Source organism: Hippocampus zosterae, chromosome 7 (assembly GCF_025434085.1).
Source record: "Hippocampus zosterae strain Florida chromosome 7, ASM2543408v3, whole genome shotgun sequence".
Taxonomy (NCBI): Eukaryota; Metazoa; Chordata; class Actinopteri; order Syngnathiformes; family Syngnathidae; genus Hippocampus; species Hippocampus zosterae.
The window spans coordinates 8302248-8328728 of NC_067457.1; the positions used below are offsets into that span (position 1 = coordinate 8302248).

The 26481-nt window shown below is 41.6% G+C and overlaps 1 protein-coding gene and 3 long non-coding RNA genes across 7 annotated transcripts in view; 2 read left to right on the forward strand and 2 right to left on the reverse strand.

Annotated features, from left to right (window-relative positions):
* LOC127604826 (uncharacterized) lies at positions 1 to 1359 on the forward strand. The gene is made up of 3 exons (XR_007963416.1): positions 1 to 235; positions 750 to 799; positions 833 to 1359. It is a non-coding gene; the product is annotated as an uncharacterized LOC127604826 (long non-coding RNA).
* The window catches only part of LOC127604822 (growth arrest-specific protein 7-like), a 40125-nt gene that overhangs the window by 6257 nt on the left and 7387 nt on the right, over positions 1 to 26481 (forward strand). For 2 of the 4 annotated variants that reach the window (XM_052072152.1, XM_052072153.1), the window contains 7 exons: positions 7292 to 7409; positions 14234 to 14311; positions 15603 to 15691; positions 18661 to 18714; positions 21775 to 21864; positions 23239 to 23354; positions 23556 to 23630. In XM_052072152.1, coding sequence (XP_051928112.1) covers positions 7292 to 7409; positions 14234 to 14311; positions 15603 to 15691; positions 18661 to 18714; positions 21775 to 21864; positions 23239 to 23354; positions 23556 to 23630 — 620 coding nt within the window. The remainder of the gene's footprint in view (positions 1 to 7291; positions 7410 to 14233; positions 14312 to 15602; positions 15692 to 18660; positions 18715 to 21774; positions 21865 to 23238; positions 23355 to 23555; positions 23631 to 26481) is intronic. The other 2 variants (XM_052072155.1, XM_052072156.1) reach the window with 2 other exon arrangements.
* Positions 741 to 24652, reverse strand: LOC127604824 (uncharacterized). The gene is made up of 3 exons (XR_007963414.1): positions 24516 to 24652; positions 4872 to 4955; positions 741 to 1491 (listed from the first exon to the last, which is right to left on the reverse strand). It is a non-coding gene; the product is annotated as an uncharacterized LOC127604824 (long non-coding RNA).
* Positions 11842 to 13267, reverse strand: LOC127604827 (uncharacterized). The gene is made up of 2 exons (XR_007963417.1): positions 12720 to 13267; positions 11842 to 12684 (listed from the first exon to the last, which is right to left on the reverse strand). It is a non-coding gene; the product is annotated as an uncharacterized LOC127604827 (long non-coding RNA).

Below are 26481 nucleotides of genomic sequence, written 5' to 3' on the forward strand. Positions count from 1 at the left end.
TTTTCTTTGCAAAACTGTCCTACAGTGAACATAGCACTCAACGTTCTTTCATGCAGATAAGGTTGGTGCAGCGCCAGAAACAATTTTGTTGAGGGTTTAGTAACATACACTATTGAACTAATGCAGTTAGATTCAGATTTTTTAGAGAGCAACGAGACCCAAAATAGAAACACTTTATGATGTTACATCATATATGTGCACATCTTATCAGCTGTCGTTTACTTAAATCAGGCATGTCCAAAGTCCGGCCCGCGGGCCAAATCCGGCCCGCGGTCGAATTTAATCCGGCCCTCGGCCCCCGTCATAAAATCAGTGCCGTCTGGCCCGCAGGTTGGGCGCAATGGAACACGTGTTGCATTGACTGAGGTCTCGTAGACTGGCGAGTGATGTTTCATAGAGTACTGCTTCCCTCTAGTGGCTAAATGAGTAATAGCATTCACTAAATGAGTAATAGCATTTAGACACTAGAGGGCATCACTCACGAGTTAACAAGACATCACTCCGTGTTTATATTGACTGATATGTCATATTTCAAATTCCTGTTTCAAATGAACCAAAAGAAATTCTTAAGATTGTTGAAATTAAAATAAAAATGGAAATGTGAAACAGACTGCCTTACTAAAATTTGTTGAACAATATTATTGTTCAATGTAAAGAATGTCAGCCAAGGTCGGCCCCCCGACATTTTACCACATAAAATCTGGCCCCCCTGGCAAAAAGTTTGGACACCCCTGACTTAAATTATGAAGCATTTAACCCTTTGAGGGACAGCGGTTATGACAGTGGACAGCTTATCATGGTACCAGGTCACAGGGTGCATGGAAGGGTTAAGCAGAGAAAAGCCACGTGAGGACAAAACTTATTTGTGTTTGAATTATTTCCGATGGTAAAGAATTTCCATGGAACGAATTGCGTTTGACTGCAATTCATTTCAACATGAGCCTTTTGGCTTGTAAGGAGGACATTTGAAGCCATTGTCAAGTACATTGTCAAAATCATTTTGTGAAACTTGCAGGCGGCGCCGAAGCTGTCCTAGGGTTTTGGTTTTCATTTGTGGCTCACATACTGTATCCACTCGATAGCTTCTCCCTTGCCGGACAAGAGGTCAGGGGGCCTTGACCTGTCATAGAGACTCAACTTTCCAAGTCCAGATGGTTCCACGAGAAATCACTAGAGCTCGGGTTCAGTTTGCAGTCTTGCAGTTGTCTCACATATGGTGCATACCTGTCAACTACTGTATGCTGGGCTTGTTAATTAACCAATATGTTCAAGCCGTGGACTGCTGAGTCCGTGTTTTCATCCGCCTCCTCACAGTGAGGGATTGAGTGACTGGCGTTGACAAAAATAAAAAAATAAAAATCGTGACAAACTGTGATGGTGACACAGATGGTAACAGATGGGATGGCGTGACTCACCTCTTTGGGAGAATCACACAAAGTCTGTGCTCAGACGTTACTAACCTGCTGATCAATGCATTCATGAATCACCACCCTGGAAAAAAAAAGGCCTGAAAACTAGTTGTTGCTCAAGGTTGGAATTGTATTCAGAGCAGTGACAATTGGGCCACGTCATTACATGTCATGATGTTGCAGAATTTTTGTGGCATTAAAAAGAAAAACACTGAAGAGCACCATTGTGCTTTTTCTTTCATGTTTTGTGAACAATGTATTTTTGTCTTCATTAGAATGCCTAAAGGTTTGGGACATATATTTAATCTACCGTATTTTACGCACTATAAGGCGCATCTAAAAGCATTTTATTTTCTCAAAAGCCGACAGTGTGCCTCAGAATCTGATGCATCATATATATGCATTAATATTCTTATTTCTGATGTATTATTTTAATGTGCTTTATTACGGCTACTGCTGTGAAAGCGCGACATAAATAAAGCTGTATTGTATTGTATTACCCTTAGCATACCTCCATCTAGTGGATGCATAATGCAACTGCAGCCACTATTATAGCTTCTATTTTATGTGCCTTGTGCCCTATATATGGAAACAGTTTTAAAATAGGCCATTCATTGAAGGTGTACCCGATACTCCAAAGCACCTTATAGTGAAGAAAATACATTGTGAATTAGAAGTTGTCCTGCATTCCTTTATTCCTATCCATCCATCCATTTTCTGAACCGCTTAGTCCTCACTAGGGTCGCGCGGGGTGCTGGAGCCTATCCCAGCTATCTCCGGGCAGTAGGCGGGGGACACCCTGGATCAGTTGCCAGCCAATCGCAGGGCACACAGACGAACAACCATCCACGCTCACATTCACACCTAGGGACAATTTAAAGCGTCCAATCAGCCTACCATGCATGTTTTTGGAATGTGGGAGGAAACCGGAGCACCCGGAGAAAACCCACGCAGGCCCAGGGAGAACATGCATACTCCACACAGGGAGGCCGGAGCTGGAATCGAACCCGGTACCTCTGCACTGTGAAGCCGACGTGCTAACCACTGGGCTACCGGGCCGCCCATTGTTATATTATTGCAAATTTTATTATATTGCAGCTGCTATTGTCTGCTGAGAAATCTAACGTGTAAATCTGTATTAGTGAGTCTGACAAGATACGTCGCCGATGTTACTCTACTGTGTATACTTGTACCATGTGTGTCAAGAGTGCCATGACTGGCATCCCAAAGCAGATACAGCATTTCAGTCTACAAGTTTTTCTCTTCAGTGTGCGCCTGATAATCCACCAGCACATCTACAAAGAAGTCCTCTGCACTACTTTGGATTTGATTTGAAGTACGGATAGCTTTCATGGGACCGGTCCTGGAAGTTTTATGACACACGTTACACAGTACTGTATGTGGTGTATATGCTTTCTCGTTTGTGGGAACTGAGTTTGGGGTGGAATAATTGGGAGTCTTGATGACCCCTGACCTTGCAAATGTTCTGGATGAATGGTCAAATATTTTCACTGACAGACTCCAGCAGCTTGGAAAAAAAGTCGAAAGGGATTCACCAATTATATATATATATATATATATATATATATATATATATATATATATATATATATATATATATATATATATATTTTTGTCTCATCTTTTCATTTGGAATGCAACTAATATTGATCGAGCTCTCGAGTTCGTCTTTCTGCATTATTCTGAAAGTCAGAATGTTGTAGTGTTATGAATGATATATTAAGATAATGTTGAGAAATATAATGATGTTAACTATAACGATTCACATATTCAGACATCAACATTGGGTCATGCGACGATTTACATCGCATAAAAATGAATATACGGTCATCACGATTTTGACTACCATCATCTTAAATCTAGTGAATGTGGGGTTTTTTTTCCGATGTCTTACATTGCTAAATATGTTGTTGGTAAAACATACCTTTATTTTAGAAGTGAGAATTTAATTTCATCTTCACAATCTAACTATAAATGTTGAGCTGTTTTATACTCGTCACAGTGCATCCCTTTTTTCCAGACAAACTGTTTATGTGCCTTTTGACCCAGATTTTGTCCTTATCCTTCATTGTCAGTCCATCAACAATTGTCAACATATTTGTGTCTTCGCGGCAGCGATAATGTGGGGGCTGAGTCTATTCGCACGGACAGTGGCCAACTTGTGATCATAAATGGCTTTCTCTGAAGAAAAAGCTCTTCTTAAAATGTCTCTTCAGCTCTCACTACTTAAAGTGAATCTCTGTTATTAAGTTTATTTTGCTCTTCCACATTCCTCTAAGCCGCTTTCGTTTGGCTGTCCCTGTGTTGGTGTTGTACTATTTAGAAATCCAGTTATGTCATTTGAGGCGCATGGCATTACTTCCGTTATATGCTTTCACAATAAAAGTCCATGAATATGAATGAGGATTACAATTTAGTTCCCATTTGCCTTTTTTGGATATTTTCATTTCTGCCATTATGAGCATTGCATTTTACGCAAAATTCCAATTCGGTTTGGATTTATAAAAAGACAACATCCAGTGCTTGCTCACAGCAGTCACGATTGTTGTGGTTACTACTCAGTCTGTGTCACCGAGATGGACGACTGTGTATGGTTTATCTGCCATAGGCGTTTCTGGCATGCTGTGAATGTGGAGCCAAAGGCATTATGGGTATTAGAAGGTTAACCATCTTGAATGATGCATTATTTAATGTTGCATATGCTGGGTGGGATAAGAACGCTCCAAGATTTGACCCCACATCCCACCACTGATCTTTATCTTTCTTGACGCATCGTATGCTCTTGTATGAGTCAGACTACTCACAACATTTTGTCTCATATCCAGGCAGGCCAGACAGAAAAAGAGTCTTGACAGTCAGATATCAATAACCTTCCACAATTACTGCACAGTATACATGCTGTTCAAACCACCCCGCATGGCAACCATCTGTTTTTGCCAGAGGCAGAAATCCGTCGAAGAATACTGTGGTTTATTCACGAATAATGACCATGTGACATCGAGAGAGTGTAGCGTCAGTGTCCAAGTCGGTGGTTCAAATCCCGGCTGGGGCCTTACTGCTTTGAGTTTGAATGTTCCCCTTGTGATTTATGTTGGTATTCTTCAGGTACTCTAGTTTACTCCCACATTCGAAAAAAAAAAATTCTTCAGACTTCAGTTCAGACTATACATTTTTCATTTGCGTGAATGTGAGCGTGAACGTCTGCTTAACTATCTGTGCCTTGCTTTTGGCTGACAACCAGTCACTTGTCGCCCAAAGTCAGCTGGGATACGCTCGTGACCCGAGTGAGGATAAACTGAATGGAAAACAGATGGATGGATAGACAGAGCATAGTAACCATTGTAATTTCTTAGTCATTCAGAAAACCAGTAAAATTAACAGTTTGGGAGAAAAATTAAAAATAAAACGCAATGAAACTGAACAGAGATTCCTAAATACTACCTGCGACACTTTGCGGCTGGAGAATTCTATGATGAAATTCAGGTTCTGGTCTTGAAAATGACGAGTCTCATCCTCGGCTCTGAACTGTTGCCGGAAGTTGTTATGAGTGCAATTCACAGTCAAATAGAAATATGAATACTTCATGATTAAAACGGATTGTGGAAGAGATGTGACTCACCGCCGTTTAAATTCCTGATGTGTTTTCTGAGGCAGTCTGCACATGCCGCTTCGGTCATCATTTTAACCACCCGCAGTGAGGCAGAGTAGCGGCTGCCTCACTTTGTGCTTTTTCATCTCCTGTTTTATGTGATCAGCAAAATTAAATATGTAATGCAGTAAAATTATGTAGTACATGAGCCTGGCAATGGAGTGGTGCGTATTAAAAGCGTCTGAAGAGAGACAGAAACAGACACTTGCCAGTTACAAGTCTTCTCAACCCAGTTAGTCACAGATTGCACAATCGAAAGTGAGGCTTGGAGTACTAAAATTAAAGATACATTTATTTAATCATTATTTCCTTTTTCAGACTGCCCGTCCTTGATTGGCTGAGCCGTTGCTATGGGAGTGCAATCATTAAACACAGACATTGCTTATTTAATTCTCACTCACCAAGACCTGGGGGTGTTCAAATGAAAATGAAATGTGGTCTGTGCTACAGCCAGAGGCAACAGACTGAATCGTGCCCGTTAGGCGAAAGACTCATTCGTCTCAAGAGATGGGGTAATATATATTTTTTTGTCACTGTCGTGGTTGGAAATAGAACACCTATTCTGTTTCTCAAAAGCACATGAAGGGCGATATATACTTAACTCATTCACTCCCAAAGACGTTTTTAAACGTCTTTTCAGACTTGGTCCAGAATTGGCTGGTACTGAATGAGTTAACTATTTGGGCCATTTAAGAGTGATGATGTACAAATTCACCGGCAAACTTCACCACACAACAGTGCAGATATTGGAAACCATCCATCCATCCATTTTCTGATCCGCTTATCCTCACAAGGGTCGCGTTGCGGGCTGGAGCCTTTCCCAGCTGCCTCCGGCCAGTAGGCGGGGGACTCTTTGGAAACCAGTTTGTTGCAATTTGGGTGGGGGGGATGCAGGTCACGCACGGATTTTCTTTCAAAAGAAAGTGGGTCTGGAAAGCTCGCCCAACATCGACGCTCGGCCCTGGTTCAAAGCTAACCGTGCAATGAAATTAGCTTATTTGCTATGACGTATTCTTTGCGAGTAACGTCACTCGTCAGCGATCGCAGTACGACCTCGTTCGAAATAGCGTGTGGGATAAAAGCTTTTTTTTTTCATAAACTGCATCACATTAAAAGTCGCAGGGGTCAAAAACTGGGGGGAAAAAAAGTAGCGGCTAATAGGTAGCAAAATTGCCTGTGTAGTTTATACCATCAGAGAGTGTCTTTGTTTTTAAGCGCTGCCACATTTGTGGAGTCGACAGAGCAAATGCAGTAAATGCTCCTCGTCCATTGCAGCCGATCTTTACTGTGTATGCCAAGTAGACTCATGTCTCATAATCATATTTTCCTGTTTTGAAGAAACCGCAGCAATGAATAAGTTGGCCTCACTGTTCTAATCCTTTTGGAGGGGAGCGTGGCTGATAAATATTCGACAGAGCAGAGCAAAGGGATTCAGTGGAATGTCAATGATCTCTGCACATTTACAAACCGGCCCTTTTAGTTGAACGGATGACCACATTTTGACTTTCATGTGTCGGTCCGAAGTCTCTGCACAATATTTTACAGTGTTCTACAACGGGCTTGTTCTTCCCATTCTGTAATCCTGCTAACCATGAGCAGATGTGTGCTGTTTGCCTTCTTTTTTGTCTTGTGTTCATTTGTGTTACACGCACGTATGCTAACTCTAAAATTCGGCTTTGCTTAGTTTGCACAATATGTGGCGGCAGGGGGTGTCTTTTGTTTGGATGTCATTGCTAGTTGGAAAACGCTTGAGGAAATGGACAAAAAAACCCCAAAAACTTATGATTGTTAACATTGAAAAAGTTGTTTGATCCTGTGAGATTTTAATATTTGTTTTGACTACATTGCCGCAAGGTGGTCCAGTGGTTAGCTTCTTCGGCTTCCCTGTGTGGAGTTTGCATGTCCTCCCCGGGCCTGTGTGGGTTTTCTCTGGGTGCTCCGGTTTCCTCCCACATTCCAAAAACCTGCATGGCTGATTGAACACTCTAAGTTGTCCCAAGGTATGAGTCTGAGCACGGATGGTTGTTTGCCTCTGTTTACCCTGCAATTGGCTGACAACCAGTTCAGGGCGTCCCCAGCCTACTGCCCGATGACAGCCGGGATAGGCTCCAGCGCTCCGCCGCGACTCTTGTGAAGATAACGCGGATCAGAAAATAAATGGATGGATATATTGCCGCATCCTGACACTGATTTCCTCATTCTGTTTTGATAGCGAACAGCATCGCTAAGTCAGCTTCCCTTGGAGGACCCGAGAGACCCTCTGCCTCCTCACTGGAAATGCTACATGTCTCCGCAAGGACGGCGATACTATGTCAACACAACAAGCAATGGTATGAATACACAAAACACCTTAGGACAGGAGTTGGCAATTAAAATGTCAAAATTGCCACATGGGTAACCGGAATGGTTGTTTAACGAAATTATTAGCATGGCTGCATTGGTAGCCAAGTGGTGAGCACATCCGCCTCACAGCACAGAGGTGCCGGGTTCAATTCCGGCTCCGGCCTTCCTGTGTGGAGTTTGCGTGTTCTCTCCGTGTCTATGTGGGTTTTCTCTGGGTACTCCTGTCTCCTTTCCCATTCCAAAAACATGCATGAAAACATGAAAATTCATAGCAGTCATATTAAAATGACATCGCATGAACATTGTATCAGTATTTAATCAAAATTTACAATGTGTCAACAGAGTGCATCTATTTCCCCCCCCCCATGACATTTTGACCAGCTAACCACAAACTCTTTGCCGTGCCTTATTAGGACTCACGGATTATTATCAAGGTAAAATAATAATCCGTGAGTCCTAATAATAATTGTAAGAAGAAGAAGGCGGTCAGAAAAGTCCGTAAATATCGCAACAAAGTTGTTTGCTTTGTAATCCTGAATATCATTTCAAAATTGAAATAAAGCTCTGCTGATGCGTTTTTAGAATCACTTTCAACCCTCAATTTGGCCCCTAATTTGCACACATTTCCCGGAGTAACTTAACCACATAGTAAACGGTTAACAAAATAATGTGGCAGTCATTTAGCTGATGCTGCTGTTTCTGTCACTACAATCGTTCTGGGTTTGGTCCCTGAACACCCGAAGACACATCAGTGTCGAGACATGTTCGTGACCCGTCTGTTTCCTGCTTTGACTGTCCCCGAGTGAACCCACCGGTGAAGCCTGACAGATGGTTGTAATATGATAAACGGGTGAGTCTTGTGCGCCTTTGATGGAGTAAAGATGATGCCAATGTTGTATTTCAGTTCACTTTTAATCATGCGCGCGAGGGTTCGTTTTAATGAACTAATGACTAAACAAGAAAATATTACACAAACCACTGCATGACTCGGCTGTCATAATTTGAGGATGTTCACCTCGACCGCAGTCGACAGAAAGATCGAGCCATAGCTGCCGATGTGTGACGGTTTCGCAAGCAACTTTTTTTAACCACAGAAAAATAATGCCTTCCCTTATAGGGGGTTAGAAAAAAAAATACCCCTGATGATGTCACAACAGTGGAATTCATACATTCTATTCATGTTTGAAATAATGCAACGCAATCATTTAGTGCCACAGTACACCCACTTCACAAGAGGATGTCCATTCTCCATATGTAACCACAGTTGTGGATTAGATGTCACCTCAAGAGTGTAACCACTTTTCCCACAGAGCTGTTCACATCTTCTTTGCCTCTGATCATGTTTCCAGTGGTCAAATTGTGGCCGGGATTTGGATCTAAAATTAGCAGAGGGTTCATAACCCAGACACAGACACTAAGGAGTCACTCCTCCTAAATCCTCTTTTCCTGTTACTCACATGAAATTTGGTGCTTCATGTGCGCATGTCAGATTGCTTTACAAAGTCCAGATTCACCTTCTCTTAAGATTCCAGAAATGGGTTCGACTGTTCGGTATCATGGCTACCAGTGTCTATCTGGAATTTCAGTGCCTCTGCGGATGTGTATTGCGTTGCAATATTAAGAGGTTACCAACTGGACATGGTGTAAGAATATGTCACATTGCACAAGGTCGACTCAGTTGCCACCAAAATGTTATTTTTTCATTGGATTTTTTTGAATATTTATAAATAATAAATTGGGTTTTACATATCAAAATTAGGGCGGCCCGGTAGTCCAGTGGTTAGCACGTTGGTTTCACGATTCCAGCTCCGGCCTCCCTGTGTGGAGTTTGCATGTTCTCCTCGGGCCTGCGTGGGTTTTCTCCGGGTGTTCCGGTTTCCTCCCACATTCCAAAAACATGCGTGGCAGGCTGATTGAACACTCTAAATTGTCCCTAGGTGTGAGTGTGAGTGCGAATGGTTGTTCGTTTCTGTGTGCCCTGCGATTGGCTGGCAACCGATTCAGGGTGTCCCCCGCCTACTGCCCGAAGACAGCTGGGATAGGCTCCAGCACCCCCCGCGACCCTAGTGAGGATCGAGCGGCTCGGAAGATGAATGAATGAATGAATATCAAAATTATTATTACGTAGCCAAGGTAGGAACGGAGCTCCATCTTAACCCGTGAATACCCTCTAAGTGCAACAGCGTGTACAGCGGAACACAAAGTCAAAATTGTGTGACGGCATAGAATGGGAAATTTGACCATTCAAAATGAAACTAAAACTCTGAAGTCGCAAAAAAGATTTCAAAACACCAACATTTGGTTGTTTTTGCAGTTTCATATTTACAACGGCTAACTGATTTGTACGCTTGTATAATCAGAGATTAATGTTAAAATTTTATTTTTTCCATGTGTGCGTGTGGCTGATGTCATTTTCAGTGACGGCAAGTGGCTGTCACGTTGCGTGGTGGAGGTGGACCCCAAAAAACAGGCAAAAGGGAGGAGCAGGGTGTACTTGTGGAAGTGTATTGATGAAACACAGAAACTAAATGCAAAACAAATTCAAAGTAGCAAACAAAAACCATGACTAGAGCAAAACACGATCAACAACAGAAACATAACCAAAAACCTGACCTAAACATGACAAACAGACATGACAGCAACAAAGAAACAGCAACAAGCAACAATGACCTGACAATGAGTGTTCAGGTGGGGGTCCTTTTATACAACTAATTACCCAATGACCAACAGGTGTGCAGCTGCACGGGGAGCCCTCCAGTGCCACCTGTTGCTCCCAAACCGAATTATGACAGTGGCAAAATGGCCGCCACCTGCGTTGGGTAAAAAGCGTTATTTCCTGCTGAATTCATATTCTACAAACACAATATTAATCAAAATGCCGTGTTTAGCCCTTTAATGGCTGACCAATCAAAGAATAGCCAGGAAAATCAGATTTTTGGGTACTGAGATGCACACTTATAACAAAATCCACAACAAATATTTCTGCCATGTCATGTTGTTTTAGATATTTGTCGTATTCCATTTATAAGCATTATGTAGATTACATCTGAAAATAAAAATTTGGGGAAAATCAAATTTTAAACCTGCAGTATCAAATTTGATGCAGATGATTTAACGTAATATGAAGAATGAGTTACATGATGAAAATGCATGTATCAAAAATGATACAACTGGCATTATAGGGTTAGGCTAGTTTAGGCTACATTTTTGACTCTACTGTAAATACCGGTAGATATTTTTCATCGTGATAGTTTCACTCATTGGCGAATTCTATTTCCATTTTTAATTCATGGTCAAAATTCTTTACAAACACCCCCCCACCAATATGGTATGTTGTAAGATCGCAATACTTTCCATTGAACTTCATGCGATCGCGACCAGCCTCCCACAAATCGGCATTGTTCAACAGGAAGACTTTTGTAAACTGATAACCCCCTTTAAACACACACACTAACACACACGCACACCGACCCCCCTCTAGATTGGACATTCACAAACATTTACATAAGCTCTCATGAGTAAAGTAATGCTTTAAACATTATTTAACCCTTTCAGGGACAGCGGTTACTACAGTGGACATCTTATCATGATGTCAGGTTACAGGGTGCATGTTAAAGTAAAAAAAAAAAAGGAAGGTTAAACTGTTAAACCTAAACTGTGTGTGTGTGTGTGTGTGCGCACTTTGTGTTGTGGTTAACGTGTCCGGATGACAGTTCTGTGCTTTGGGTTTTAATTCTCAGCCACAGCCTTTCTGGGTAGGGTTTACAAGTCCTCCTTGCGCGTTGTCTTTTTTTTCGCAGATACAAGTCAGACTTCATATTCTATTGCCAGTCATGATTCTTCGGTAAAACAAAGACTCAACGTTGCCCGTAGGTGTCATTGTGATTTCTAAGTATTGCTGTTTGCTTAGCTCTTTGCTAGCCATGACTGCACTGCAGGTGTGGACTTTGTTTTTTCTTCAAATTTACAATTCTTATCTGATGACATTTTTACTGAACAATCAACATTCATAAGCGTGTGTGTGTGTGTGTGTGTGTGTGTGTGTGTGTGTGTGTGTGTGTGTGTGTGTGTGTGTGTGTGTGTGTAAGTGTGTGCAATTTTCTCTGGCCCCTTTTCAATACACTGCGATATGCAGAACGATCAGATACCGTGTGCGTGTGTGTGTGTTTGTGTGTGTGTGTGTGCGTGTGTATGTCTCGCATTGCTATAGTAACAGAACTACATGCGTAGGCGAGGGCAGTGTGTCCTTGTTCTGGGCTTGTGTCTTGTAGGGGTTTTTTTTCCCCCCTTCCTGTGTTGCTGGGTTCAGGGTGTAAGAGTCTCCACTCATCACTGTCTGACCAGTGGGAAACGATGAACACCAAGGAAAATAAGTCTTGAAGCACATTCTGTGATTCTCTTCACTGTTTTTAAAAAAAAAACTAATTTTAAGCTATTTGACCTGTGATTCAATGAATCTATGTCCCGTACTCTTGTGGGTCAACTACATGATACTTTTTTCCTCGGTGCTCAGGTTAAGTACAGAAAATGCCATGATCATTGAACACATTTTACTTAGCGCTTTCCAAAAATCGCCTAAATGCTTTACATTAAGAATCAATAAAAAAAAGATAGTGGAGGAAGTGTGTGAGCTGGTGTACGTGACACAGAGACGGGACATATGAACAAAAAAAGCAGATGTGGCTGTCGTTATACATCGGTGTACTTTGTGAAAGCTAACTTGGATGACTTCCTTTTTCCCCCACGGAGTCAGGATCTTCTCGCATAACCTTGTTGGTAGACAATAAGTCTCCGTTCCATCTTCGTACCACGTCATGCTCACTGTTGAGTTGCCACTTTCGGATTTACGAAGTGATTTATGCAAAGAGAAAGAGGTTATTCATGTGCCGCGTGCTGTCATTGATATTTTGAATCTGCATGATTAAGGCTTCTTTTTAGGTCTCAAAAGAGGCTGGAAGGAACCGAGTCAAATGATACGCAGGTCAATTAAGGCAATTCAGAGTGATTGACATGTTTTTGACTTCAGTTTGGTTGTGACAAGGAAGCTTGATGAGATTTACTCCTGGTACTGTACCACTTTTAAAACTGACAGGCTTTAAAAAGAAAAAGTGTTTAATTCTAATGAGTAGAAATCTTCATTTTGCCTGGCGGCCCAACTTGATTAGTCCAGTTGTCCATTCGTATTGATCACCCATTGCAGGCTAACTAACAATTCTGCATCCTACTAACTAATGGGCTGTTATGGACAAAAATAATAAAATGCTCGTGGACAATTTAATGGCCGTGCTTTACAAAACTAAAGACCAAATTTTTGAATTAGGCTTGTCCCTGGAGACCTATTTTAAACTTTAAACTGGCCTGAACAAAGTTTAACATCTTACAATGGCTTCGTTGTGAATGACTGTTGCTAAAATGCTAACAGTTGGTTTGCTAGCATATAGCAAAGAATACAATCCAATCGCCATCCTCGAATGCTGCTAACCAGCACGTTTTAGATGTATACCTCAATCAACACACCTGATTGATTCCTTGTTGATGAGCTAATCATTTGATACAAGGTGTGTTCGAGGAGGGAGATATCGAAAACAGGCTTGATAGGGCCCCAAGAAGACCCGAGTTGGACGAAAGCAGGCTACTTGACTGAAGTACCCCCAGCTAAAATACAAGCATTAACTCTGACCACATATTACAACAAAAAAATATATATATTGTGGTCAGTGTGTGAGTTGGAGGACATTAAATGTTCTAAATTACTTGTATATGACACAAGAAGTGGGGTTTTCCTGAGAGAAATGCCCTTCAGTCACAAAATGACTGAATTGTAGACAACAAGAAGAACTCGTGTTTTCAGGATGGTGAGTTGATTCTTGGATTTAGTAAGCGTTTTTTGGGGGGTGACTTACACTCTAGCGGAGAGATGAAAAAAAGTGAAAGAATAATTTTACAAGATATATAGTAGTACAGTATATATTATTTTAACCCCTCATTCTCCCCCAAAATCTCCAATGTAACAGAGGAAACTCATAAGGGCGCTACTCAGAGTGCGTTTACGGTCCACCAGTTTCCCATCCCTGTTTTAGATCTTTAGCCCCAGAGCCACGCTTACTGCTCACGTCGTGCATCGAATGCAAAGCCATAGCTCTTATCCCTCCGCGAGCTGCCAGTTTTTTTTGCTCCATGCGTGTCATTTAAGGTGATGGGCTTGGCTCAGTTGCCTCCTCTGTTCAACAGCACCCCAAAAAGCCGAGCCAACCGCAAAAGCCCAAATTAGATAAGAGTTCTTTATACCTCGCCCTTTTTATTAATTTTTTTCCCCCCTCACATTCTGTCAATAAAGGCAACATTTTCCTGTGGTGAGAATGGACCTGGGGTGGGCGGGAAAATAGCGGGAAAAAAGCATTTATGAGTGTAAATGCCGTAGCTTAATAGTGGTAAAATCTGGATCCATGATTTTAAAAAAAAGTGTGCTTCTGGGAAGCTTAGTTTTTTTGTTGGAAGAATTGTCATATGTTTTCCTCATTTATAGTTTTTTTTCTATAATAAAGAGTTCAATCGAGGTCCGGATTTTAAAAAAAACCCTGTCACATTTCAGCTTTAGCCACAGTGCTTCTATTCAAGAGCAGGTCGTTTACCTGCTATAATATGTCCTAAGAGATGCTAATCCTTTGGAACCCCCCCCCCCCACCCCCTGCCCTCCCTTAAGTGCAGAAGAGCAAATATGCAAAACTGAAATAAAAAGCAATCTGGAATCTGAGTATCGAATCCTGAAATATGACGTTTCCTTATTAATCCATTTCCTTATTTCCATCAGAGACAACATGGGAGAGACCCTCCAGTGTTCCCGGCACTCCAAAATCATCCCTGCGTCACAAGGGCTCCTTGCCAGCAGGTTCGGTATTTTATTTTATTTATTTATCTATTAAATATCTGTCTGAACTCTTCTATCATTACAACTTCCTCATCTTTTGAGTGACCCGAGGCTATGAATTCTCCTAAAATGAACACATTGGCACAAAGAACCCTCTTATTCACACCACACACATAGAAAACGGACACTTCCTGGAACTAATTTTATCTGTAGCTTCAATTTGCAGTACTAAAGGGCCCCCCACCCTCTCTGTCACTCTTTTGGCTCAGTCTATCTTCAAGGCTTGACGAAAACAGAGGATTCGAATGTGTTTTCAACTCCACCAGTGAAAGCTGCTCTGTTTCAGATCTATCAGCTCCATTGAAAATGACTGTTTGGTTTCATTCATGTACATAGTATCGCACTCGCTGGAAAACGGGAACAGGCAAATACATTTTTTCAACATGTATTGTAGATTTTTTGGAGCATTTATCAACTCTCCCCCACTTGTTTCAAATCTGTTGATATCAAAATGTTAAGTTCTGTTCTTACTCTGCTCATGCGACACTTTTTGACAGTGCTTTGATATCAACATTTCAAAACATTGAATAAACTAAAAGAATCCAGTGAAATCGATTTTTTAATCCATCCATCCATTTTCTGATCCGCTTTATCCTTACAAGGGTCGGGGGCGTGTAGGAGCCTACGCCAGCTGTCTTTGGGCAGTAGGCGGGGGGACACCCTGAACCGGTTGCCAGTCAATTGCAGGGCACACGGAGACGAACAACCATTCGCACTCACAATCACACAGAGGAACATTTTTAGAGTGTTCCATTAACTTGCCATGTATGTTTTTGCAATGTGGGAGGAAACCGGAGTACCCGGAGAAAATCCACGCAGGCTCGGGGAGAACATGCAAACTCCACATATGGAGGCCGGAGCTGGAATTTAACCCGGTACCTCTGCACTGTTGGGTCGACGCACTAACCACTGGACCACCGGGCTGCTCGATTTTTTTTTTTTTCGGAACAAATTTTAAAATAACAAGATGAATCGGTTTGTTTTATTTTTTTTTTGTGGGGGGGGGGCACTTGGATGGATGGATAGAAATTTTGTTTTTGTTTTTTTTATTACTTTTTTTAAGTACTGGCAAACATCCGCCGAACACCTGACGCCGTTTGGCAAACATTTGCGACACCCTGACGTGAACGTGCATTTTTACGACCGTCCCCAACTGTCGGAGATGTTCGCCCCTCCGTGGAATAGGAGCTCAAGTGGCATTGATATAAAACGAAATACTTCAAATAACAAAATAATTGACATGTCTCCGCAGTGAATGGATTTCACTCAGGTGGCAGTCCCTTGCATCATCTGGAACCTCCACACAACAATATGGTCCGGAAAGGCAGTACAGACCAACAGGTAAAACACGACACTATATCAATGCAAAAGGTTTACTTCCCGCTACCATGTTTTATCATGAGTATTTTAACAACAGACCTCATCTGAACCTTTTGGCCCGAATTTTTTTTTTTTTCATGAATGTCAAAGTACCTCATGTCCTTCATCTTACTCATCTTACTCGCTCACACTCACACCTTGGGACAATTTTGAGCAGGGGTGTCAAACGCATTTTTGTCGCGGGCCATTTTGGAATTACTTCTTCCCTTGGAGGGTCATTGCGACAGCAGAAGCGAATAAATGTTGAATCATCACATCGTATTATTACTTGTACACACATTAAAAAAAAACTAAAAGATGGCTCACTAGTTTTGAAATTACTCAAGTATTTGTTCAATTGCTCAAGTGAGTGTCGACAGTGGAACAAAATTATTGCAAAATGTCACCGTTATTTATTTAGTACGACAATTTGAGATTTTGCTATAGGTTTAATCAAGGATCAAAGTTAATCAATTAATCAGGATCAATTAATCAAGTTAACAAAGATGATTTGCTTTCACGGGACACATAAAATGACGTGGCGGGCCGGATCTGGCCCCCTGGCCTTGACTTTGCTACCTATGATTTAGAGCAGGCATGTCCAAAGTCCGGCCCGCGGGCCAGATACGGCCCGCGGTCGAATTTCATCCGGCCCTCAGCCCCTGTCATAAAATCAGCGCCGTCTGGCCCGCAGGTTGGGCGCAATGGAACATGTGTTGCATTGACTGAGGTCTCGTAGACTGGTGAGTGATGCTTCATAGAGTACTGCTTCCCTCTAGTGGCTAAATGAGTAATAGCATTCACTAATAAATGAGTAATAGCATTTAGACACTAGAGGGCATCACTCACGAGTTAACAAGACATCACTCTGTGTTTATATTGACTGATATGTCATATTTCAAATGATCCTTGCAGTTGTGGTTATGTGTATTGCTTGTTCATTTCCCTGTTGTTCGAGTCAAAGGTTTTGTGACTATTGAAAAGTCATGGTGATACATTTTATGTTTCAAATCAATCAATTTGCACTCAGGAGACTTCTGTTTAAGAAAAAGTCAAGTGAATAAGCAGTTGCATGTGCTATACATGTTTCAAATGAACCAAAAGAAATTCTTAAGATTGTTGAAATTAAAATAAAAATGGAAATGTGAAACAGACTGGCTTACTAAAATTTGTTGAACAATATTGTTGTTCAATGTAAAGAATGTCAGCCAAGGTCGGCCCCCCGACATTTTACCACATAAAATCTGGCCCCCTTGGCAAAAAGTTTGGACACCCCTGATTTAGAGTGTTCCATTAACCTGCCTGTGGGAGGAAACTGGAGTACCCGGAGAAAACCCACGCAGGCATGGGACAAACATGCAAACTCCACACAGGAAGGCCAGAGCCGGAATCAAACCCTGCACCTCTGCAAAGTGAGCCTGATTGGCTAACCAGTCGAGCATTCCACCCACGAATTAGAAATATTATTCTACGCTGAAAAAAAAAAGTTTTTATTTTGTCAAGTGGTCTATTTACTCAAACGCATGTATCTAGATCCAGATGGTTTTATTTTGTGTAACCAATTGAGGAAATGAAACTATTTGTTTCCAGTGTGATAACCGACTTTATTACACTGTGATAACCGGTTATTACACCTATATTCAAAGATGAACTCCAAAGCTCATGTCTGATGACAAAGATAATGAGAAATGTTTTTTTCCACATCGAAACATCACTTCCCTCCGTCCTGTCCTCACAGGGATGCCGACGGCAATTAAAGTATAATTAATCCCGCCTACACTATCTGTTCCAGCGATCATAATTAACAAGGCAAATGTGGGTGCAGCAGCAGCAGCAGCTTTATAAGATCCACCCACCACTTTGTTTCACTTTGTCTCTTTATATTTACTCCTTTCCTGCTCGTCACACCCCAGACACAACAACATGAAAATAGTTCTCTGGTTCCTCTTTGTTATTTTATTGTTTTTGTTTGTTTTTTTAATGAACAGTTAGACGCTCTGGACTTCAACAGTATGTCCTTTCATCTTTTCTTTTTAGCTTCCTCACAAAAGCCAACCACTTATTGTCATTTGGACATGAAGGAATATGGGAATTACTCGGAGAGCACATTTGCACTTTTAGATCTTTACAGTTAACTAAAGATAAATTTTCATCCATAACAAAGTGTCGTTTTCTCCGGCCTGACATTACATAACATATTCATATCAGATGAGAGTCGAAAGAATGATCAGCCTCTGGACATGTTAAATTATTCGATTTTCCAGGCTTCATCTAAATTACTGTCAACATAAATTCAGATCAGATCTGGATTCAACTTGATGTTGACGTAATTAAAAAAAAAATCGAATCCATTATCTTATGCTTGAAATATAAACACAAATAAAAATGTCAATGTTCACTTATAAGTATCAGCATGACAAATACGTAGACAGGGGGATAAAATATAGATTCAACTTTCGAAAAACTATGTAAACCAATAAAAAAAATAGCTTATTGTATATCAAATTCAACACAGTTTGATAGAGAGCGACCTCAAAATATGTATTCCGCTATTAACCCTTTCGGGGACTGCGGTTACTACCATGGGCAGCTTATCATGTGATCAGGTTACAGGGTCCATGTTAGAGTTAATAACATAAGGTTAATTTTTTTCCCTCCAGAATATTTTGGGAAACTATACATTTATAAGAAAATAGATTGAAAATAATGTTTAAAAAAAAGTTACATTTCTGAGCATGAACACAAAACTCACATGAACACTCAAACCCGCGCGCACACACACACTCACGTCATGCAGCAACAGAGGCAGCAGCGGCGAGAGCTCCAGATGGAATTAAAAGGAGGTCGCCACTGACGACATTTGTATGAAAGTGACCGTGTGTGTATGCGGAGCAGTCATGTCTAACATGGAGGATGGTGGCTTTGATGGACCGTCTTTCCTCTCTCCTCAGAGTCCCGGACCAACGTCGCCCACCAAGAAACAAAACAAGGAGACCACCATGACGGTGAGTGGGAACTCTTTCCAAGAGCTAACTATGCCTCTCTTCGGTAAACATCAAAAATCTCGTTTAGTAACCAGCGGGGAGTACATTTCAAGTTTGAAAAATAAAATAAAATAAATGCAGATATTCCTTTTGGGATGTTTCTTTCCACCCACCATTATAACTGTTGTACATCACCTGTGTGTGCATCATTAAAATGTAGGTACATTTCTTCCACTGGGCTGGTACACAAAGCAGATATATATTTTTTTATTGTGTCTCCCTGAGTGTCTTTCGTCTCAATTTTCTTCTTTCGCTCAAGTTTTTATTGCTTGCTGTCACTTGTCTGACCGGATTGTATTTTTCAAACTGGAAGTCGCTTTGGAGGATAAATCGTGTTTTTGGAAGGAGGGAGGAGGGAATATATTTGACAAAAACCTAGACCATGAACAGAAGAGCTCAGATTTGCAACCCAAATCCCTGTTCCCGAATCGTGGGTGTGTCTGTAAATAAGCTTTGTGCACGCACTGCTTGACTCTGACCGTTCGGCAACTCAGAGCTCTGTTCAAATGTGCCCGTACGTCATTCTGAGCGCTCCAAAAAAGGGGTAACCAATGACTACGGATGGGAAGAGTTCAAGCGCGAGCTGGTGATTGGTTTATAACATAGACAGGGTTAAAAAATTAAAGGGAATGGAGCTCTCCCTTTCCAAACACACACACACACACTATCTCTTCGAGTGGTGTTAGGGCATCAGAATGAATTTCCAAATACACCCCCTGTTGATGTCAGCGAATGATTTCCGATAAGAAGCGGATGTTTCGAATCCTAAGACAGACATGTTTTTCTTTGTAGTTGAAAATGACTTCCCATACCGAGAAGCCCACATCCCATTGTAGACAAAGACAAAATTCTGGTCACTTCTTGCTACTTTTCCTGCAGTCAATGTCTGTCATGGTCGAAGCCACATCCTAAACTAGCAATGCGACGCACAGGACTACATCTTCTTCTTCCGTTTCTTCTTCTACTTTCTTTTGATGGCTCGGCAAGGAAGTGGCAATAATGCATCCCGAATTTTTGCCAACCTCCAAGAGAAAGTCGACACCACTCGGGAACGAGCATTTTGGATGCCAGTGTGAGCTCTAGTTTTCATTCGGAGGACAAGCCGAACTATTACTAAAAGTGCGATTTATAGTTCGAAAAATATGCTACATACAGAATGACGTTAGCCTATGCGGAATCGACAGGATTGACGTCAGGTTTACAATAAACGCCAGAGATGGGTTCTGATTTATTGGGTAATCTTTTTTGGAGGTTTTTCTTTATCGGCTGATTGTTTCAATACACGCTTGTGCTTCCTAAGCAACCAATGTCACGGTGTCGATTAGCGGATTAAAGTCATTGTACTCAAGCTTGCGTTTAAAAAAACCAAACAACAAGTTTTTAGAACATCAAGATATCGAAAAAAAAAGGAGGACGCCTCATTTTTAGATTCCTCGTGTCCCAGTGCCATTGTTAACTGCCTCATTCCGAAAACAAGCTACCAGTTTATGGAACAAAAAAAAAGAACAAGGATTGTAGACTGAGGCTAACGCTACAAATCTGAAGGCCCTTTGATGTAACAGACACGGCAATAAATCAAGCCAGGCCTTTGGTTGAAACTCTGCATGTGCATCAAACGGACTCCATGCGGTCAGCCCGGTTTGTAAAAACTCAAAGGTTTACGTCAGAAAACCTTACCTAACACGTTGTCAACGGTGAAACAAGCAGCTTGGCTGTTGACTATAAAACTAAACGCAATAATAGATTTTGATCGAAGAAAAAAAAACTGTATGTGACAACGATCAAGCAACGTTTTTTTGTTGTTGTTGTTGTTTTTGTTGTTTCCCTGTACAGATGAAAACAAAACAATTGCCGGTTGAGCTAGGATGCTTCGGTTCCAGTTGAAGCGCACAATTTACTGACTTGAGCATAACTCTGCGGTAATTACCGAGCTCTTCACAGCAGACGGCCTTGTACCTCAAATATTTCATCAGTGCGGCTGGAATAACTAGAGATTAAAGGGCAGTCTTTGAGAATCTGTTTTCGAAATTGTTCTCGGCGTAAAGTACTGATTCACATCGCTGCAGTTTGAGTGACGGAAACTGAGAGCCGCAAACGTCGCTTCGGTTTCTACAAGGACAGCTTGACTGGATCATTTCCACCGATTCAGGCTCTTCATAATTTTCTCTGATCTCCTAATTCAATTTTATGAGGTCATCAGGGAGTTTAGAGCTCTATTTTTGTGGCCGGTGCAAGTCTAGTTCGGGGCGCGGTCTCGACCAAACTTGATCCTATGATTCTTGTTTATGTCGTACTCGAAGGCAAGCCTTGCGCAAGATGCTCCCAGTCTTGCCTGACCTAGTTTGAACTCTAATGTTCTGCACCTTTATAGACGTATACCCCTCTCCCCCAACCCCCCCCCCCCCCCCCCCCCCCCATTTGACTTCTGACTCTGAACTTGTCGGTATGAATGTTCCCACCACAATGGTGAAACATTACATTTGTTGTCATGGGATCTGACATCATACCCTCACAGACAAGTGCTTGTTGCTGCAGTTCCATCCGAGGGATTCTTTCGATTTCTTTTTTTCTTTTTGCACTAGGAAACATCGCTCTGGCTCTCTTGAAGGGAGGGAATTCCTAAAAACTGTCAATTGTTGTCTTTGTCGGCATATTGGATACCATCCAAGTCTGATTATCTAAATCATTAGCTCTCAAATCGCTTACCCTTGAGGGCTACGCCAAGGCACTTCAGGGGCTACGTGAGATTTTATATTGTATTTAAAACAAAGCATCAATGCAGAAAAAAAGTTTGACAACAGCAGTTGGCTCCCTACCACTAAGAATAACAAAGATCCAGAAAAAAAATTGTCACTAAATGCAAACACACTCAGTTTTTAGCAATGTTGGCATTTGCTAATGTTATTGCCTCTTTGCTAATTTCCAAGATCAGTATATTTTTTTTCCAAGATGGCTTTGTATAAATTACCCATGGATCTGCCCTCTTTGTGATGCTCTCTCGATCTGTCTCACTCTCCCCAGATTAATTGTGTGACTTTCCCTCTGCCTGCCACCAAGTCGGAACAACAGCTGCTTAAACCAAACGAATGGAGTTACTGTGACTACTTCTGGGTGAGTCCACCTTCCATGTTTTTCAGCATGCAAAAAGTCTGTTTTGGAAGCACAAGCACCACAAACAGACAAACTACTACAAAATCCAAAGTCGCACGGATAGAGAAATAAATGTCTTTGTTTTAAATCTGCCAAGCAGAAACAAATCACAAGAATCCCTTTCGACTCTGTTTGGATTTCCTCCCTTCCCTTTGTTTCACTAAATAACATCCCCGTGCTCCCATGTGGACATATACGACACCGTATCTTTTCATGTTACCTTGACAACTATGCACGCTGAGAATCAGCGTAAGCTTTTCGTAAAAATTACTTGAGAGGTTAGGCCGGATAATAGATTGCGTTGATCTAAAGGGCCAGCCACGAGATCCCGCTGGCCTCAGATGCTCTGTGTACAAGTCGCCATCTCCCGCGGTGTAACGGTAATCTCTACCATGTGTGATGTGTGGTGCAAACACACTGCGGTGAATCTCCAACCCGCTTTTGTTATAATGCGTCTTTCAAACATAGAGGGCTGTAACATTGTTAAGCATCACTCAGTGGAGTTCATTGATGAACCCGTTGGTGAGTATCAGGCCACTTCCTGGTTCTCGAATGATCTCTTCAAACAAATGTAGGCCAAGGTCAAGGTTCTGTATTTATACGTACATTTATATGTATGCATATGGAATACATTTGTGAAGCAGAAACTGCTGCACATATTTAAAATAACACTGTTTGCACAATTTGGTGCAAATGTGCAGCTCAGATCATTTCAAAACCTAGTGCATATAAATGTTTTTTTTTTTTTTTTTTTAATCGTGACTGAAAACACTTCATAGATAAAGCAGAGTGAGTTTTCAGAGTTTAAGTCCTGGGCTCTTCCTGGAGTAGTATATGGAGTATATACAATGGAGTATATAGTATAGTTTGTTTTTTATTGTATCCCGATAAGGTTCAGAGTGGCTCTGTCATCACCATGGTAACCCGGGTCTCCTAGTTGCATGGAGTGATTACAATTTATTTATTTATTTATTTTAGTTCAACTCCCCTTTAGTTTCCAACCGCATGGTTAGTGTTGTCACGACCGCGGGAGCGCCGTGGATAGCGCGTCATGCTGTGCAAAAGCTCTTTATTCCGTTGGAAGAAAGAAAAATGTAAATAATATGTTGCCGCCAGCTTTCAATGCATTGTTTTGAATTCATGATGGATTTTTCTGAGATTTGTCCGCCGCCTGTTAAGTGTGGCGGCTTGGAATCTGATGTTAAGCTGCTGCCCGTTTTGCTGACTTTGCCGGCGATAAAACCTGCGAAGTACGCCGCGGTGTGACATTCGCATGCTTGCTGCAAAGTGTTTGTTCAAAGCCTTTCTCGTGTGCTTGCTGTGTTTATCTATTAGACCGATAAGAAGGATCCCCCGGGCAACAACTACATCACCGGGTTTGAGGTTTTACTGCAGAAACAGCTGAAAGGGAAACAAATGCAGAAAGAGATGGCCGAATTTATACGGGAGAGGTACCTTCTTTTTCTCCATTCCTCTTTTCGGCTTCTGTTATGCTTCATTCTCCGGTTGCTATGCAAACCGTACAGTGGCAAAATGTGGTTTCCCCTTTTTGTGCGACATCATTGTTTTGCACAACCCAGGAAATGCACAGTCATAAGAGCGCGTTGTGCAAAGGGCACAACAGGTAACGAAACTCTTGACTTCCCTCTCAGGATAAAGATAGAGGAGGAATACGCCAAGAATCTCTCCAAACTTGCCCAGATCCCGCTAGCAAGCCAGGAAGAAGGGTGAGTTAACCTCCCCCATGAGTGGTTTGTTCAAATGAAAGTAAAATCTTCTCATCCTCAATGCAGATGCACCCTCAATGTTTTATGTACATTTTATGTAACATTGGTTCACTGTGAAACATAATTAATTTAGTTATCAGAAGTCTTCGCATTCATTTGGCTCAAAAACAAATATTTTGATATTTTTTTCAAAACCCTTTTCAAGTCAAAGGTACCATCGTTCATGTAATTACATATGATTAGTGATGTGATGTGCAAAAACTGGTTGGAATTAATATTTTTGAGTGACACGATTGAGGTGAAAAGCTGTTGGCTACTGCGGCTAAAAAGTATTGGGATCATACAAAACCTTGCCCACCTTTGACTAGAATCAAGTGTCGTCAACAAACGGTGTAGACCTTATAAACTGGAAAATTAAATTGCAAAAAGAAGTCATGTGCTTTGTGTTGCCCCAACAATATTTATTTATATACAATTCTGATGAGTGGGGAATCTGAATTCAGGGGAAAAATCCACAAGTTATTATCCATCTCAGGGGGGGTGGGCATTTTGCCACTTGCTATCGACTGAAAATGACATCACAGTTGCTCGGGGCTCAGGTAACAACCAAATATGGCTAAGCTTCAGAAAACAAGTGAACCATGATTGCTCCTTGCTCATGATGCCATATTCAGTTGACAGAAAGTGGCAAAATGGCCGCCCCCTACTTTGCGATCATTTACTCATCAGACCAGAGGCCATGTTGCCATTAATCCAAAAATTAACTCGATAAGATAGAAGATCATCGTCAGAAAATGCTTGGGGCTTGACCGCATGGCAAGCCACGGTGTGAAAGCCCAAAAACTTCCACCACAGAACAATGGAAGAAGCTGGCTAAATACCTACTCAAAATGATGTGGCTCAGGTGAGGGGATGAGTCTCCGCCTCCGAGTGAGTTCGGCCCCGCCTCCTGACACACTCCAGCACTGCAGGAGAGGAACGGGAGAGCAAAGAATGAGAAAGGGAAAGATTAGGAGTTGGCAGAGCAACATGGCAAAGGCCAAACAGACTCTTCGCATGATGCAAACAATACTCGATTGGCATTTGTGACATCTAGTATTCTGCCTGAATTTAGAAATGTGGGGGAACACATTCCAGAATTGTTGTGTTTTGTTTTTATTGCCGAACAGGCAACTACAATTATTTATTGAAATGAATTTTGCAATGAAATTATTCCTTTGGTCGAGTTAATTATGATTAATATTGTAGTAAAAGCGGGCCGGTGGTCAAAAGGTGCACGTGTCGACCTCACAGTGCAGAGGTCGTGGGTTCTGCGGCCTTCCTGTGTGGAGTTTGCATGTGGATTGTCTCCGGGTACTCCGGTTTCCTCCCAAATTCCAAAAAACATGCATGGTAGGCTGAACGACCCCTCAAAATTGTCCCTAGGTGTGATTGTGAGCGCAGATGGTTGTTCGTCTATGTGTGCCCTGCGATTGGCTGCCAACTGGTTCAGGGTGTCCCCCGCCCACTGCCTGAAGACAGCTGGGATAGGGTCCAGCTGCCACATGCGACCCTTGTGAGGATAAAATGGATGGATGGATGGATTAAAGTAAAATTCCTGGGACGATGCAAGTAAAAAACTTTGACTAACTACATGTTTTTTATGAGTGGTCTGTTAAATGCAAGTAACTGAGCCAGCAAAGACAATCGCTTGAACCTGCCAACCAGACATCCCAATGAGTGTCTGCGTCAAAAAGACCCCATTCTTTTGACCACAAAATGCTTTGAATCCTCCTCTATAGACTATGAAGAAATAGATGAGTAAAGTAACTGGATTTGAACAACGGGGATATTAGTTCATGGGATACAACTGTAAGAGTGAATTCTGGTAGCCAAGAAAACAGTTGTGGGGAGAGTTTGCAGCTACTCATCTGTTCACTAGTCTGCCAGCAGTGGGATATCACGCTGAGGTGGTGCTTTATCGGCTTTTCAAAGGGGACAAATAAACATGGAAACAGTCGGTACAGCAGGCTGAAGGTCATCTTTTGGGAGACAGAAGAAGCTGTGATTTAGTGCTCGCTACCTACGGCACGAGTGATAAACTCTTTTATTGAGCGATTGGAAACTGAGAAGAGGAGTCAATGTGGCACAATTGTGCATTGGCTATTCAGTTATATGTTCCTATCATCAGATGTAGTGGAGCCTGGAATCTGTTTTATGATGTTTTTCAGACTATTTGAGAAAGATTTCATGTTTCATCCACCGCTTAATACCGTGCAGGTAGTGTTTTAGACATTCAAATGTTTCAACCCACTTATTTGTCATGTTCAAATGCAAAGAATTTATACTAGTCGCTGTTTGGTCATCATAACATACTGTAAATGTTAAAGTAGGGTTATTATTGTCATATGTTTTTAAATTTACTGTATTTTCCGCATTATTAGCATTCAATTTTCTCAAAATCTGACAGGGCACCTTATAATCCGATGCGCCTTATATGTGGATCTGTATTGTATTGTATTCCCCTTAGTGTAGCTCCATCTTGTGGATGCATAATGCAATCTCAGCCACTATTGTAGCTTCTATTCTATGCACCTTATAATGCGCCCTGTATATGAAAACCGTTTTAAAATATGCCATTCATTGAAGGTGCGCCTTATACTCCGAAGCGCCTTATGTACGGAAAATACCGTTGTTATGTTCTACATTTGAGTTAAGGTTTTGGAATATATAAAAATAGTATCTACCTCATGCTATGCTTAAAAAATATATATTGACGTTGAGGTTTACCCTTCCCCCTAAACTGCTCCCATGCTTGTAAGATGCCGAAGTGGGATGGAATTGTTCCATACAGAACCTTGAGTCAGTCTGC